At 49.6% G+C, this 17,538-nt stretch overlaps 1 protein-coding gene across 1 annotated transcript in view; it reads right to left on the reverse strand.

The window, feature by feature from the left end:
- Window positions 1-17,538, reverse strand: part of Ppp1r37 (protein phosphatase 1 regulatory subunit 37) — a 33,536-nt gene that overhangs the window by 2,829 nt on the left and 13,169 nt on the right. Inside the window, exons 2-8 of the mRNA XM_031385575.1 lie at window positions 4,032-4,129; window positions 2,266-2,311; window positions 2,051-2,151; window positions 1,548-1,667; window positions 1,169-1,319; window positions 933-1,088; window positions 540-652 (exon numbers count right to left, since the gene is read on the reverse strand). Of these exons, the coding sequence (XP_031241435.1) occupies window positions 540-652; window positions 933-1,088; window positions 1,169-1,319; window positions 1,548-1,667; window positions 2,051-2,151; window positions 2,266-2,311; window positions 4,032-4,129 (785 nt within the window). The remainder of the gene's footprint in view (window positions 1-539; window positions 653-932; window positions 1,089-1,168; window positions 1,320-1,547; window positions 1,668-2,050; window positions 2,152-2,265; window positions 2,312-4,031; window positions 4,130-17,538) is intronic.

The following is a 17,538-nucleotide window of genomic DNA, read 5'->3' on the forward strand; positions in this document are numbered from 1 at the left end:
ACTCAGAAATCTGCCTGCCTCTGCCTCCCAAGTGCTGGGATTAAAGGCGTGCACCACCACCACCACCCCAGAAATACTAACTTTTTAAGCTAACATATTCAGTTTATGCAAAGCATTGTCCTACATAGTCTGTTACAAATAAGTATGCAATTACAGAAGTGGCCCAGGAAGGCAGTGGTGGCACATGCCTTTAATCCCAGCACTTGGGAGGCAAAGACAGATGAATGTCTGGTCTGAGACAAGCCTGGTCTACACAGCAAGTTCAGGTCAGTTAGGCAACACAGAGAAACCCTGTCTTGAAAAAACGAAAAAAGAAAAAGAAAGAATTTGAAAGAAACAGGGCCCAGAGCTGGTGAAATGGCCTGAGGCTCTAAGTTCGAAACCTGAAATATTTATACATGGTAGAAAGAGAAAACTGTCTCTTTCAAGGTGTCCTCTGCCCTCCACATACACACTGGAACACACACACACACACCCAGAAGTGTAATTAAACATGCATGGGTGGGCAGGACGAGGCCAATGAACAGCCCTGGACTCACCAGCGCCATGCCTAAGAAGGCCATGCCTGTGTGTGTGAGCTGGTTGTTCCACAGCACCAGGGTCACCAGCCCCTTCCTCTGCTCCTTGAGACCCTCGCAGATGTAGGCCAGACCTAGGGAAGGCAAGTGGTCAGTGCCTCATCCATCGCTGAGAGCACCTCTGCTCATGAGAGATCTAGAGGCTCGGGCCTGACTTCTGACTCTAGCCCTTGGGCTGACTCCTGTGTAAGCTCCTATCAGAGCTACCACTGCCAGCACATCCCTGCCACCTGTAAACTCCAGAGGACAGTACTGGGAGAGCTCAAGCTTGTACTTGGCATCTCCCACCTTAGCACAGGGTTGGGCACAGAAGGTGCTGGGTAACAGCGTGGACAGAAGTAGGAGGCAGCGCACCTGAGTCTAGCACATGGTTGTTCCGCAGGTCCAGAATTTGCAGGGAGCAGTTGAACTTGAGCAAGTTGCCCAGCTGGGCTGAGTCCTGCAGGCCATTGAGCTTGTTGTCCGCCAAGTACAGTTCTCGTAGGTTCATGTTCATCTTCAGAGCTGTGGCTGGGAAGTGGTGGGAGTGACTGGCCAGCTCATGTCCTGGGTTACCTGGCCAGTAGGAGGCCTCCCAGACACAGACTTACCCAGCAGCATGAGGGGCCGCCCAGACAGGCTGGCATTTTCTAGGTGTAGCACTGCCAGGCTGCTGCGGATGCGTAGGGCACGAGCCACAAAGGGTGCTGAGTGGTCCAGCAGGGGTGTGTTGCGGGCATCTAGGTACTGTAGGCAACTTGTCTGGTGGGGACAAGGCAGGGGATAGGTCATTTTATAGACCCAGCTGGCATCTAGGTTCCACCCTGCCCCTCCTTGCATTGTTGAGTAAGCCAGGGCTGCAATAGGCCACTTCCCAAGGTCATTCTAAGGAGGGGGAAGGATGGTGTATTACCCTGCAGGAGGGCAGGAGAGATGGGCCTGGGGTAGGTGCTTCCTCACATTTTTCCTACCAGCCGGTGAGGTACCCACCTTTCGCATCATGTGGGCAGCAGCCTGCCAGCCCCGAGTGCCAATGTGCTTGTTGAAAGAGATGTTGAGGTGGGTGGCCGACTCGTAGTACTCAATCATGTCAAAGAGGGCTGAGGCACCCTGGAGGCAGGCACATGTGGGCTTGGCCTCAGGTCAGGTGGCCAAGGAAAAGACATGGGCTGTGCCACAGGAAGGGTGCTGAGCAGGCAGCAGCCTCAGGATGACAGGTATGCTCTGTATGACCCGGGAGGGTGGAGCTCTTCTCCAAGCTACACTCAAGAACACAGCCCTCAGAGATTGCGATTTCCAGATTCCCGTCAGCTCCCTTAGTGTGATAGCCACGATAGCTCTTGGTGGCCACACTCACCCCTCAGCCTGCTCCCCAGGCCTCACCTTCAGGGTCTCAGGCCCCCACCCTTGTCATATTAGATACCTGCTTCTGGTCTTCATGAGGCCCTGCCCTTGCCCTCTCCCGTCCAAGTCTGGTGGCAGTGGGTACTCACATCCTCATCCAAGTTGGTTTGCTCCAGGTCCACAACCTTGAACTGTAGCCTCTTAAAGACCTCCTCCAGAGCCTCACAGGTCTTGTAGTCAAGCTTCTCCCCTAGGAAGGGGCAGGCATCTTTAGATGGACAGTCCACACCACTACCACCAGCCTCTGACTCCTGCAGAAACCACTGAACCCTTCGCCACCCCTGCTATCCTTGGGGACACATACCTTTTAGGTCCAGGCAGTTGATTCGTTGCTCAAGATCCGTGAACTCCTAAGAAAGCAGGATGGAGCAGGTCAAGGCAGGTAAGACACCCCAGAAGAGGGGTGGCCTGACAGTGGGGGAGCCAAGGCTCAACGGGCTCTGCCATGCTCTGCAGTGAGATGGCATCTGGAATGGGCAGGGCAGGGCATCTCGCTGGATGAAGACCCAGAAGACAATCAGGACTGGTTGTGAGCACGTAGGGCATGAGAGGAATCTGCCTGCAGCCAGGCAGCCACAGACCCATCTCTCCAGCTGTTCAAGTGAGGCCTGGACTTGGAGAAATCTGGCCCAAGGGACTGAGATGGGCAGGCTGACAGCCACCTGTGGTACTCAGCAAAGCATGCAAAGGCACTGGCTCGGGTGTTTTCCCAGACTCTCCCTGTAGGGTTCACCTAACCCACACACATGCCAGGTCCCTCTCTGGGCTTCACTGTCAGAGTTGAGCACCATGACAAAGCCCAGGACAGAGAGGCTCACGCTGGCTTGTCAACATACTTGTCTGGTCAGGTTCAGGTCTAGTTGGCCCTCATCCTTGCCTCAGATGCCACACTGAGTGGCTATCTTCCCAGGAAGTGGCAAGGCCCTACTTTGCCAACTCTGCAGAATATACATAGCCCAGGAACTCAGCAGGACAATATTCCAGGCACCGCAAGTGCCCCATGTGGAGGTAGGGCAAGGGTTGACCATAGGAAAGCAAGGAGGCTATGGGCAGAGTGCGCCTGCCTTCACACTAGCTTGGACAGCTCTTGGTGCCTGCACTCCTAAGCCAGCAGTGCTAAGTTCGTAGGCTGAGCACAGGCCTCCTGGGATGTGAAGGAGAAATGAGAAGTCAATTTTGCTTTCCATGGCTACTATATTCAAACCGTTTTTTCACATGCACACATGTATGTGCACCACACATATCACTGAGCTCATGTGAAAATGTAGTCCTCTATTTTTAGCTAGCATGTGGGTTCTGGCTGTCAGGCTGGATAGCAAGCACCTTTACCTCTCAGTCATCTGGCCAGCTCATTTTTGATTTTGGAGACAAGGTCTCATATAACTCAGGCTGGCCTCCAAATTCATTATGTAGCTGATAATGACCCTGAACTCCATCTTTCTGCCTCCACCGTCTAAGTGCTGGGCTGACAGGCAGTGCCAGCTTGCTCTAACCTCCTCAACAGTGAGGAGTATATAAGCACTCTGGAAGCAGACTCAGGTTTTTGCTATTGTGCTCATTTGTTGAATCAGGCCTCGGAGCCCAGGCAGATACTTGGCTTATAACTCTCACACCTTAGGAATGAATTTTCAAGTTTCGATTTAATTGACAAGATTAAGGCTTTTCTTTTTTCTTTTGGTTTTTGGAGACAGGGTTTCTCTGTATAGCCCTGGCTGTCCTGGAACTCACTCTGTAGACCAGGCTGGCCTCAAACTCAGAAATCTGCCTGCCTCTGCCTCCTAAGTGCTGGGATCAAAGGTGTGCGCCACCACAGCCTGGCAAAGGCTTTTCTTTGAGGACAGAATTTCTTTAGGGCTGAAAGACTTGGTAATTATCATTTTATGTAATTCTGGACTGTTGCTAATTTCATAGCTGAACTAGGGATTTCTGCAGCTATCCTTACACAGGCCCTGGGTAAGGCTAGGGCAGACTGACTGGGCTGTTTCCAGGGCTGTGCTAAACACACACACACACACACACACACACACACACACAGCATATACATTCCGCCAGTGTCCACAGCCCCCATACCTGCAGCTGCCTGAGGAGCTTGGGAATTTGTCGGCAGTTCAGCTTCTGGCAGGCCTGCCTGTAGGCACTGATCACTTCATCCACCGTCACATTCTGGGCTGTGGGCAAAGGAGCAGGCTCAGAATCCACAGCCCTCGCTTGCTGTCTTACAGGAGCCCCATCCTTTCCTCTTGACAGCAGCATGATGAGCTCTGGTCATAGGCATCACACAGGAAGCTGGCACAGCCCCCTCCAAGTCACTGGGGCTCTCAGACAGCCACAGAAACATACACAACTCAAAAGACTTTTGCTTACAAGTCTCCCCCCTCCCCAGCTTACTACATGGGGAACCCTTGCTCCCAGGTGCCCAGCAATACCTGGCAGCACAGGGCCAGGCTTAGGGCAGGCATTTGGCACAACAGGTGCTCTATTTTCACTTTTGTAACAAAAGCACAACGGAGGAGTGTGTGGCTTCAGCTACAGTCCCTCACTGCAGCAAAGCCACACAGGCAGGAGCTGGAGACAAACCAGTCACACCACACCCCACATTGGCAGCCAGGGGTAAACAGAGGCAGCTAGCTCTCTCCTTCCTTACACAGATCAAGGCGCAGTCCATAAGCCGTGTTGTCCACACACCAAGTAGACCTTCCATCCTACCTCAAGTGACACCCAAGAAAATCCCCCACGTACCCACACACAGCCTCACTTGATCTAGGCAACCCCTCATTAAAACATTAGTTCAACATCAAGCCCAAAAACCTGAGTTGGATCCTTGGACCCACAGAGTGGAAGGATAGAACCAACTCGACCAAACTATCTTCTAATTACACATATGCCCTGGGAGAAGGGCCACCCCCAAAACAATATAAATAATGTAATTTTTAAATTAAAGTTTTGTTTGTTTGAAACAGGGTCTCCGTTTGTAGCCTTGGCTGTCCTAGAACTCTCTTTGTAGACCAGGCTGGCCTGTACTCACAGAGATTTGCCCCTCTGCCCTCCCAAGTACACCCACCATGCCTTGCTTGAAATGGCTGACCATCCTGCCTCAGCTTCTGGAATGCTGGAATTAAACATGTAGTGCCACTGCATTCTGCTCACTTTAATTTAGTTTCACTTTGATCCCATGAAAAGATCTTCATCTCAGAGAGATCAAGAACCAGCCTTACTTAGGGCACAGCTGGTACACAACACAGCCAGGATCTGAACTCCTCCCAGCTCTCAGGTCCTTCTCTCCTGAAATCTAGCCCATGGCTAACCACACCCCTCAGTCCAAAGGCAATGACCAGAGAATAAAGGAGAGGATGGACCTGTGAGAGCCATCACAGAATGGCTGTTACATTCATGATGGAAGAGAGGAGATGAAGCCAAGCAGCCCCATGGCCCTAAGGCTCTCAGGCAGCTCTGTGAGGCAGGTTAACTCACACTTTTGTCTACCCAGATTTGCTCCTTTCAAAATTTTTAGAAAAATAAATTTAAGCCAGGCATTGCAGTTACTTGGGAGGCTGAGGCAGAAGGTCAAAAGTTTAAAGTCAGCTTGGACTACAAAGTGAATAAAAGGCCAGCTTAGGCAACTTAGTTAGACCCTGCTCAAATTACAATAAAAAATAAATAATAAATAAACAGTATGTAGCTCACTGGTAGAGCCCCTGACTAGAGTCCCCCAGTGAGGGGCTTGGGGCTCAGTGGTAAAAAGTTCACAAAACATTCTAGTTTACGTCTCCAGAACCCCATGAACCCACAAAACAACCAAAGTTGAATTTTCTCACATCACACACATACTTGAAGACTTTGGGTGCTCACAACTATCTTGAGCACAGCAGCAGTTATAGCCACTTCCACTGAGAAGAAAGGTCAGCCGGGCGGCGGTGGCGCACGCCTTTAACCCCAGCACTTGGGAGGCAGAGGCAGGTGGATTTCTGAGTTCGAGGCCAGCCTGGTCTACACAGAGAAACCCTGTCTCGAAAAAAAAAAAAGAGAGAAGAAATGTCAACAGCAGATGATAATCTTAAAAGAAGGCTATCTTATTTTAACTGGCATCTTTTCTAAGTCTATTTAATATTCTGCCTTTAAAAATCACTCTGAGGAATCCCAGAGTTTACAGAAGGCACCACTGAATCTGGTTCAATCAAAGACCACAGGTCCAGGCCAGCGACATTAGGTAGGGTGAAGCTGGGTCTGGGCTAACATGGGCTGCTTCGTCAACACTGGTAAGTCTCAGCCTTGTATAATCAACAAGAAGCCAACAACAGCAAAGCCTGATGTGGGGACATACGCATATAATTCTAGGTACTCAGGAGGCTGGGGCAGGAGGAGCTCAAGGCTAGCTTGAGCTACAAAATAAGCTCAAGGGCAGCCTGGGCAACTCAGTGAGACCCTGACCCAAGAAAAAATTAAAGTGAGCTGGGGAAACAGCTCCCAGTGCCACACTAAAGATACTAACATATGGCTGGAGAGATGGTTCTCTTCTAGCTCTTCTTCAGAGGAGGAATCCAATTTCCACCAACCACAGGGTGTGTCTGCACCCCCAGTCCCAGGGGATCCAACGCCCTCTTCTAGCCTCTCTGAGCATCAAATATGCATGTGACAGACAGACACATGGGCAATAACAGCCATACACATACAAAACAAATAAAAATGACATGGGGGCTGGAGAGATGGCTCAGCAGTTCAGAGCACTGACTGCTCTTCCAAAGGTCCTGAGTTCAAATCCCAGCAACCACATGGTGGCTCACAACCATCCGTAATAAGATCTGATGCCCTCTTCTGGGGTGTCTGAAGACAGCTACAGTGTACTTCCATATAATTAATAAATAAATAAATCTTTTAAAAAAATGACAACTACATTTTACCAATTTCCCACTTTCTAAGTGGTGACAGATACAGTAAAGACACAAGAGAAAGGGCTCAAAGCCAAGCCCTGATGTACATGTCTTGGTGGCCCTGGCCTACTACAGCTGGCTTCACACCACCTAGAATCATCACCAGTGGGGTTAGAGGAAAAACTGGTGAGTATCTTGGAAGCAGGAATATTAATCATTATGCACCTGTATTTATTTAAAGGTAAGGAAGAGCGGGGCGGTGGTGACGCACACCTTTAATCCCAGCACTTGGGAGGCAGAGGCAGGTGGATTTCTGAGTTCGAGGCCAGCCTGGTCTACAGAGTGAGTTCCAGGACAGCCAGGCCTATAGAGAAACCCTGTCTCAAAAAACCAAAATCATCATCATCATCATCATCATCATCATCATCATCATCATCATAATCATAATAATAATAATAAAAAAAATAATAAGGAAGAGAGAGGCAGGGTTCAGCAGTCAAGAGCCCTAACTATTCTTGCAGAGAACCTGGGTTTGGTTCCCATCACCTACAACAGACAGCCAAAACTGCAACTCCAGCTCCATAGGATTCAACATCCTGTTCTGGCCTCCAAGGGTACCTACACAAATGTGGTGTACATGTACACACTCAGGCACATACCTGTAAAATAATCAATTAATCTGGGTGGTGGCAGCACATGCCTTTAATCCCAGCACTTGGCAGGCAGAGGCAGAGGATCTCTGAGTTCTTCGAGGCCAGCCTAGTCTACAGAGCCAGTTCCAGGACAACCAGGGCTACACAGAGAAACCCTGTCTCAAATACAACAACAACAACAACAACAACAACAATACAATAAAACAAAGAAACTAAGAAATACATCTTTGGGAGAAAAGATGACTGGGGCTATAACTTGGTATAGTGTTTGTTGTGATCAGATACTCTGCACATCAGAATAGGAGAGGCACACAGGCCAGTTTGGTGGCAGTGCAGGAGCTCTGTGGGGCACACTTCAGGTGTGTCCACTCAATGTGAATTCAACCTTCTGTGTGCCAAGGGAAGCAGGCTGCCAACTGAAGCTGTTTTCAGAAAGGAAGGGGAGATTGTCGTGACTGTGTGTGTGTTTCAGAGAAGGCTGCGCTGGAGTGGACCCATCGAGGTGACATATTCTGATCTTTGTCCTGCCAAGACTGGATAAATGACCCCAGCAACCTCTCTGAAAGGGCACCAAGTCTCATGGGTTAGTGACATGAGGTGACCAGAGAAGCAGCTGGCTTTCTGTCAGGAGGGACACAGCTGCAGAGTGTTTTGTTAGTTTGTTTGTCTTTCCCTTATAACACAGGAGCTCCTTAGAAAACCCACGTGGGGCCTCAACTCATGACCCTTGTGCCCTGACCTCTCAAGCACTGGGATTCCCTGCATGGCTAAGGACTTTCCACAGGTGACTTCATTTAGCCAGGTCTGGGACAGATCCCCAGGATAGGCACACTTCCATCTTATACAAGAAAGCCTGCCAAAGGCCAGGCATCTGCCCAGTCACAGAGCCAGATGACGAAGGGCTCGGAAACAAGGAAGCCATATCCATCTTCTTACTGCTGCGGCAATAGAGTTAGGTGGGTGGGAATATAGGCCCCATCACTCAAGGAATGGGGACATATGAGTTCCTTAAGAGGAACCTGTGGCATGGCTGGCAAGCAGAGCCTCAGCAGTGGGGCCTACCTCTCTCCAGAGATAGGCTGCTGTGGCTTTTACAGAAACAGTGAGAAATCTGATGCTAAGCATCAGGTGACAGGTGGCCAGGAAACATAGCCTCACATGTGCACACAGGTGCAAGGGTGGAGATGGAATGCAGGGTCAGCGGGGCGGGGTTAGGGGTGGGGGTGGGCAGCTCCCTCAAGTTATCCCCAGCAGCTGGAAACTGGAAGGAACTGGGCATCTTCTAGGAGTTCCCAGGAGAACAACAATGGGGGTAGAGTGCACATAGCCCAGAGGCGGGGCTGCTCACTAACCCACACCCTAACTCCATGCTGTCCTTAATGGGAACAATCTCCCCTGTCTTTGATCCCCACCATGGACGGGGACCTGGTGAGCCAGGCTCAGAGAGCGCCATTTCACCTGGGAGGTCCCAGCTAGGGCCTGACTGGATGTTAATGAGGCCCTAGGTGATCTATGGGCACCACCCTGAGAGCCCCTACACTTGGCAACACTGTGTTGCTATTATGGAATGAAAAAGAAGAGGCCATCTGACAGTGGAGAGGGGCAGGAGAGGAGAGGGGCGGTTCCCCAGGCTCCTGCCACAGAGCTCCTTCATTCAGCAGGCATCACTCCAGCCCTGTGGGAGTCTCAGGGTGGGGACATAGAGGACAGCACAGCAGCTGGCAGCAGTCCTTGGGATAGTGTGTGGCAGGAGCAGGTGGTTGGGGCAGACCACTGTAGAGGGAGGCACCACTGAAGGCCTTGGTGGGAAGAGGCCACTGAGGAGGGAAGCGGAGTAGAGCAGTACTGCTTAAGATTGTTTGTCCCCCATGGCAAGCTGTTGGGACTGGAAACCAGAAGCATCCAGTGAAGCATGCTCTGAGGTGGATGAATGGCATCTCATGTGGCTACCAAGGGGCCCGAGGTATGGCTGGGAAGCAGGCACGGTAGACTCCCACCCCTAGGTGCACCACAGAGGCCAGCAGCTCCAAGATGCCATTTTCCAGAGCAGAGCCTCTAGGCAGAATGCAGAGCACAGATGGAACATGCAGGTCCCTCAGGCTCACTGCACCAAGGCCAGGGCGTGCTGATGGCAGAGGCCAGGCTCTACAGGATACTGCTGCTGGCATGACAAATATGGCTGCAACAGATGAACCACACACTGATACACCCATGCCAGGCTGTCTCATGAGCTTCCTCTGCAAACTTGGGTCAACCCCTCAAACGTTTTCCTCAAGTGAGGGATCTCACTTCTGCTTCAGAGGAGGAACATGAGGCAAAACAGTTTTATGTTCAGATGTTGAGCTCTGGAAGGACACACAGGGAGGTGCTTTCTAGGAGGGCGAGCTAGACAAGCTGAAGGGGATCATGGAAAAGAATGTTTATTTTATTTTATTTTTTTTTAGTATAGAATAGAGTTTATTCAGGGCATGGGGAGGGGAGTTAAGAGGGTGGCAGAGACTGAGAAAGGCAGAGAGAAGGAGAGAGTAGAGAAGTAGGGGCTGGCCATGGCCACGTGGAGAGAGGGGGAAGGGAATGGGGAGAGAAGGGACAAGATGTAAGAGAGAGGCAGGAGAGAATGTTTACTTTTTAAGGCAATGTCTCTGGGGCGCGTCTCTCTCCCCACGGCTCTCGTTACCTGAATCCTTACCCAGACCTTTCCACCCAAGGAACTGGGCTTCCACTGCTCCAGCTTCAGAGTCCAATATAATTCAGCCATTTTGGTCACACACTATCTTGGCTCCTGGTCCCCTCTTGGCCTTTTCTCCTCTCTCTTCTCTTCTTCCCCTCTCCATGACCCTGGTCTATTCTGCTGGCCATGTTTTGTCTGGACTCTTCTAGATGCCTTTGTTGTTTTTCTACATCATATCTATAATAAAACCTTCTCCTCAACATATATAGGATTGGTCACATTCTCATTTTCATTCATATGGCCTTAGATATCCTGAAACACACAGGTGACCCCCCCCACTTAAGCCTCATAAATCCTGAGATTAAAGGCGAACACTATCATGCTTGTCCAACTTTTCAGCACTGAGGCCTGTGTGGTATTCAGACATTTACTCACCTAGAAAAACCATGGTGGCTCACACCTTTAATACTAGCACACAGAAAGCTGAGGCAGAAGGATTAACTTGAATTCAAGGCTGGCCTAGGTTCCAGAGTAAGGGGGACTTTGTGATGATTCAGTTTTAAGTTATGGTGTGTTTTAAGTTTAAATTACTGTGCTTAAGAGAACTATAAAACAAAACCATCTCTAACCTGTGATCCACACTTGCCTAAAGACAGACAACTTCCTGGAACATTGGGAATTATTGTTCATATAAGATAACAAGCCATGTGTTTTCACTCCTGTAAAAAAAGCTTGGCTGCCCCAACTGCACAGGACGTACTTGATCACACATAGGCTGGAAGTACCTGAGGGTGTATACCCCAGCTGGATGAAGATGGGAAGTACATAGTCTCGTAGGCTTTGCCTTTGATTAACATAATGTGGTGCCATGCTCTGGGAATCCCAGGTGTGGACCTGGCCAGTGTCCATCATCCTGGCCAGTATTTAATAAAGCTTGTTTCAAAATTAGGCTCAGAAATTGTGGTAGTGGTCTTATTCTCGTCTGGTGGAATTAACAACTTCACATTAAAATTGGGAAGAACAGACAAACTAAACTTCTATGATCAGTTGGGAGCTGCTACCCTCAAGAGGTCAGGTTCTAGCTGGGCAGTGGTGGTGCACACCTTCAATCCCAGCACTTGGGAGGCAGAGGCAGGCGGATTTCTGAGTTCGAGGCCAGCCTGATCTACAGAGTGAGTTCCAGGACAGCCAGTGTTACACAGAGAAACCCTGTCTCGAAAAACCGGAAAAAAAAAAAAAAGAGGTCAGGTTCTTGGCAGAGTGCTTGAGAATAAGACAGTGTGATATAGAAAGGTAGGGTTCTGGGGGAGGAACGACTGTGGGGTGCAGTGGGGCATCATGCTCAGTGAAAAGTCCAGGTTCCTTAGCAAGCCTTCAGATTAGGACTGCACTCTGCCTGCTGCCCTGTCTTCAGGTAGCCATTCAGAGAACAAACTGCCTGTCTCAGGAACACCTGTATACTCTCCCACAGTGGGTCTGCAGTAGGTGTTAGAGATACCGGGCCTCCACACCCACCTCAAGGTGAAAGACCAGAGCAGAGTGGGCAGCTATCTGATTTCTGAGCTGGAGTCCTAAATAGTAGTGTCATACGCAGCTAAGTCCAGGCCTCAAACAGCACGGTAGAAACTGTGGACTTGCCTTTCTTGTGAGCCCAGGGAAGTCATGCTGGCTGCCAGCGGCTCTGGAATGAGAGGTACTTGTAGCCCCACCAGGAGAGAGCTCCTTTCCCACATGCTGAGGTAAGGTCCACTCCTGGAACCCTGAGGACACTGGGGGTTGGAGCAGTGTGGAGGGCTGCTATGGCCAGGATATGACTCCTCAGTAGGGAGGGTCTCTTCTAATGCCCACCCAGCCTTCTAAGGGTCTCTTCAGTACTGACTATCCATTATTATTTTTTATTTTTATTTTTTTAAAGATTTATTTATTATATATAAGTACACTATAGCTGTCCTTAGACACACCAGAAGAGGGCATCAGATCTCATTACGGATGGTTGTGAGCCACCATGTGGTTGCTGGGATTTGAACTCAGGACCTTCAGAAGAGCAGTCAGTGCTCTTAACCACTGAGTCATCTCTTTAGTCCATTATTATTTTTTAAACTAGGTGGCCATGAATGAACCTGGTACCTCTACGGCTGGCCTTAAGCTCCTAATCCTCTGCCTCCACACCTGGCTACTGAGTCTTGTGAGACAAATAGTTTACACAGGAGTAGGCTGATCATGTATACCTGCAAGATGTGTCAACAACTAAAAGCTGGGGGTGGGGGGTGCACATGCTGTTGGGGAGACTGGGAAAAACAAGTAGAACCCTTTTCATTGGGCAAAGCCAGTCCAAGGTGCACAGGCACCATCTCATCCAGAACCCACTGTCAGATGTTCATGCTAAAGGCTCACTAGCATGCAAATGGCACCAACGAGGCCCGCAGCTTGCTCATATGATGGGCGCTCTGGTGCCATGGGGAATGCAGCAATATCTGAGACAGGTTAAGGTGAAATGCAAGGTGTAGAATGAGAGTGAGGAGCCAGCCATGACAATCAGGAGCCCTGACTTCCAGGCAACTAACTGTTCAGCCTCACTGCTGCCATCCTGTCTACCCCACGCACAAGCTCTCCAACCCTGCTGAGCCAGACACCACCAGCCAGGGTTCACCTGCACTCGGTACTTGAGAAGATGAGACCCCAGGAAGGCAAGTCTACCTCCTCTTGTCATTACCATGTTCAGACACAATGCTGGCATATGACCTGCTGTGGTAACAAGTCCCCTGGCACAGGGACTAACACCCCAAAATGAGGGGTGGCCCCAGCTGAGGAGGGGCTTTTTCTCCTCTATTTGTACACCTTGTGTCCTGTACCCCCAATCACCTGTCACTCAGGCCTCAGCTCCCACAGTACCTCCTCTTGGAGGTTTTACAGCCGGGGCACACATCTCCAGCCTGTAAGGGTCTGACTGTGCGTCACTCTGGTCCTAGAGCAAAGCTGAGTATGTGGGTGGAGTCAGGAAAACAGTAAAAAGTTTCTGAACTTGCAATAACCAAACTCGTAAGGCATGAGTGTGTGGTAGCATGTGCTGGAGCTGTCTCTTGAAGCTTAATGCAGCCTCAGCCCTGAACACAAGCACACCTGGCATTCACAATTCATGCCATCACACCATGTAAACACCCATGCTTGCTGCCTGAAACACAGTTCAGATCACATGTGTGAGCCGGCGTGCTTTCAATGTACACACAAGGCCTTCTGCTCATACAGAAACAGAGCAGTTTAATCTGATAATATGCTAACATTTTCCCACCACCATCCCGAAGCAGGTGCAGAGAATGTGTAGTAGTAGTTGTACTGTGTTAAACAGGATACTTATCCCATTAGTATACACATTTTAGAATTTTCTTTTTCATTTACGTCCTGTGTACATACACAGAGGGTAGAGGGCAATCGCAGGACCATAGGGGTTGGTTTTCTCCTTCTACCATGTAGGTCAGGAGAATCAAACCCAAGCCAACAAACAGGCTTGGCAGGAAATGACTTTCCCTCTGAGCCATCCTGTGCGCCGTTTTAGTTTTTAGTTATTTCAAATAAAGTAGGAGCTAGAGCGATGGCTCAGTGTTTAAATACATTTGCTCCAGCTCTGTGGACCCAATGCTCTCTTTCTTCTGGCCTCCACACCCCCCATTGAATGTGGCATGCACTCAGACAACTCTCAGGCAACCATGGAGCTGCTGCTGGTCTCCTTCCCATTCCTGTCTTCCACAGTTTCCTTACAGTTACAGACAGGTCTGTCCTAGTAACTACTGTACCTTTAGCATGTGACTGGGCACAGAACTTAATCTGTCTAGGTAAATGCTTGAACAACTATGAGAGTACCCCTAGCCTATGTACTAGGTACTAGCCTTAGTCTCTCTATGAGGGGAGCTGCCACTGGCTAGAGCTTCCTGCTGGGGTGCATGCAGGCTTCCCTCTATGGCCCCAGCAGGATGTGTGCACCTGAAGACACTGGGGATATTCTGCCTCGGGATATGAATGTGTCTTCACATCAGAGGAAACAGTGGCCCAGTGAGGACATCCAGTTGGGAGTCAGACCTTGGCTCCTTCTATAGAAGCTGCCTGTGCCAGGGACTTTGACTACTCAGGATGGCCATGCTTGTGTCCCCTAAGACACAGCAGCAGAGGGAAGGTTCTAGAGACACAAAGAATGAAGTGTGGTCCAATAGCAAGGTATTGCTATTGTAATACCACTCTCATTTGCCTCATATCCCTGATGGCCAGAAGATCCAAACTGTTGTAGGCCCTGTATCTTATCTAATGTTTGGGTCTCTATATCCAGAAAACCACCAAGGAGACACACACAGAGACTTCTAAGTGAGCCAACTCAGTAAGAGTGGAAGGAAGCAAAGGGCTAGTGCTTTGTAAACAGCAGCAGTCATCATCACAGTCCGAGGCCAGACACCTTGGTGACCAGGGAGTGGAGGAGCAGAGCAAACACAACTCTTACTGCAGAGAGAGGGACCCAGCTGCATCTCAGAACACTGCTTGCACACCCACTGTTTATCCTTAAATATTTATCCAGGGCTGGGTAGCTGAGGATACACAAGGGAAGACCTAGGGATAGGCAAGGCATGAGCACCAGGGGAGGCTTGACAGGACAAAAGAATACCCTAAGAGAGCCACTGGGTAGACTAGGGGTGTACGTGTAAGGAAAAGGCTACAGCCCAAGCAGGCGGCTTGTCCACTCAGACCTGGCACTGAGTAGGGCTGAGGAATGATCTCTCAGTTTGTCCATGAGCAAAACAGCAGCTGCACTGCCCCAGGAGGCAAAGCTCTGTACTCAGGCCCTGAAGAGCTCAGCAGCTCAGAGGCAGGACAGACTGGATTGAGTCTTCTGGATCCAATGTCATTTTCTGGTCTCCTTGGACATCAGGCACACCACATAGTACACATACATGCATGCATGGAACACACACACACTCACACAAACACACACAAACATAACATATGAAAATTCAAAATGCTGGGTATGGTAACATGCCTTTGTAATCGCAGTGCTGGGGAGGCAGAGACAAGCAGACCTGTGTAGGGTTCACTGGCCACCCAACCTAGCCTACCTGTCAAGTTTTAGGCTAATACAAGACCCAGTCTCAAAAAAGGGCAGCCAGCCCCTGAGATTGCAGTCTGACCCCTGGCCTCCAATTTCTGTCATTATTTGTCTACAGGCCCATGGTGGCCCCATGCTGCCCTAACTGCTCCTACAAAGTTCCATGCATTGTTGCTGGCTTGTCCACCTTCCGTAAGGGGGTGCAAAACAAAGTGTTATCCCCTCTTCAAAACCACAGCTGGGCCAGTCCTCGAGACTCTATGGCCTGGGGCCTTTCACTTCTCTAGGTAGCAACCTGATCAGAGTAGGGAGCGTGCAATAGACAGTGACCCATCTGCTGACAGCAGGGCCTCATCTGCTCCCTCAGCCAGAGTACAGCACAGGCATTACATGGGTTCAGATCTTCAGGGAATGACTGAGCTTGAGGCTCGCGTGTTCTCTGAACCAGATTTCAGCTCCAATGAGAAAAGGACACTGAAACCCACTTCTTCCTTACCAGGGAACCTAGGGTGCCCTACAGGGTGATGTTGCCATTAGTATCCATATGACAACACATCAATCAGTGATGGGCCTCAAGGTAGCCTAGGAAAGCACCTAACAGGGCTTGGGGTTAAGGAAGGCCAGGCCACCAGAGAGCAGATCTTTCTAAGTCTTTCTGAAGAAAAGTCAGGTGCACTTGAAGCAGCACAGAAAGATGGGAAAGTGAGAAGCACTAGAAGAGAAAGGAGGGCCTGAGGTTGGACCTGAGTGGCATCACTTGCCAGCTGAGAGTCAAGAATTCTGGCACATCACAGGGTGGCACATGCCAAGAAGCTGGCTCAAAGGGTAAAGGTGCTTCCAGACAAGCCTGACAATTGGTGTTCGATACCCAGGACCCGCATAAAGGTGGAATATAAGTATGGACGCCACAAAGCTGTCCTCTGATAATGATAGGTGTACCATGGCATGTTTCCCCCATATCATACTCATGTGCACAGACACAAATCATACCAGTAACACTGCAAACATCAGAAAGAAAACAATTCACATCTGCTTGTGCAGAGATAACATTTCTTTATGTAGTGGTATTTGAAATATGAATACTAAAGTAGCAATGAACTGAGGCCTGTGTGTATGACCTGAGGATGACCTTACTCCTTTCCCAGCTAAAGCCTGAATTTCAGAACTCCCCTTACAGCAGCAACAGGCCTCACTCCACTGTGCAGCTTTCATGATCTTGGGTTTATCTTAGTAGCCCCTGAGCCTACCCATGCGCCTCAGGAGCAATGCATTCATTACCTCATCATCAAAAAGGAAGGAAAGATGGAGGGCCTTTTAGACATCCTTTCCCTGTGTAGCCCAGGCTGTCCTGGAGCTCACTCTGTAGACCAGGCTGGCCTGCAACTCAGAAATCCGCCTGCCTCTGCCTCCCAAGTGCTGGGATTAAAGGCGTGCGCCACCACTGTCTGGCGATACTTTTTGTTTTGTTTTTAGAGCTCCCTCTGTAGAACAGGCTAGCATTGAACTCACAGAGACCTGCCTGCCTCTGCCTCTGGGGTGCTGGGATTAAAAGCATGTACCACCACCATCTGGGGCTAAAGAGACCTATTTTTAAGAATCTTATGTCCCTGTGTTTGTTTAATACGTGGGTCCCACGTGAGTGCAGGTGCCTTCAGAGAGCTGAAGCTTCAGACCTCACCCCTCACGGGGCGTTTAAACCACTTCAAAACTAAAGCAGTCTGATTTAGTGCTGGGAACTGAACGCAGGTCCTCTGGAAGAGCAGCGTGTGCTCTTAACCACTGAGCCATCTCTACAGTTCATGTTGAAACACTTAAACAAAATCTTGCTGTGTGGTGGTGCATACGCCATAATCCCAGCAACTAGGAGGCAGAGGCAGCTGGGATTTCAAGCCAACCTGATCTACAGAGCAAGTTTCAAGATAGCCAGGGCTATACAGAAGAACTCTGTCACAAAAACAAAAACAAACAAACAAAACAAAAATAATAAAACCAACAACAACAAAAATAAATTGTAGGGTATGAGTTTATGTGTCTCACATATATATGTGCAGGACTCCACAGGTCAGTAGAATGTGCCAGATCCCGGTGGAACTGGAGTTATAGGCAGTTATGAGCTGAATGATATGGGTGCTAAAATCAAACCCAGATCCCATGGGAAAACAGCCTGTGCCCTTATCTGCTAAGCCATCTTTCTGGTCCCTAAATATTCCTCCCCTTCCCCCTTCCTTCCTTTCCTTCCTTCCTTCCTTCCTTCCTTCCTTCCTTCCTTCCTTTCTTTCTTTCTTCCTTCCTTCCTTCC

Source organism: Mastomys coucha, unplaced genomic scaffold, assembly GCF_008632895.1.
Source record: "Mastomys coucha isolate ucsf_1 unplaced genomic scaffold, UCSF_Mcou_1 pScaffold21, whole genome shotgun sequence".
NCBI lineage: Eukaryota > Metazoa > Chordata > Mammalia > Rodentia > Muridae > Mastomys > Mastomys coucha.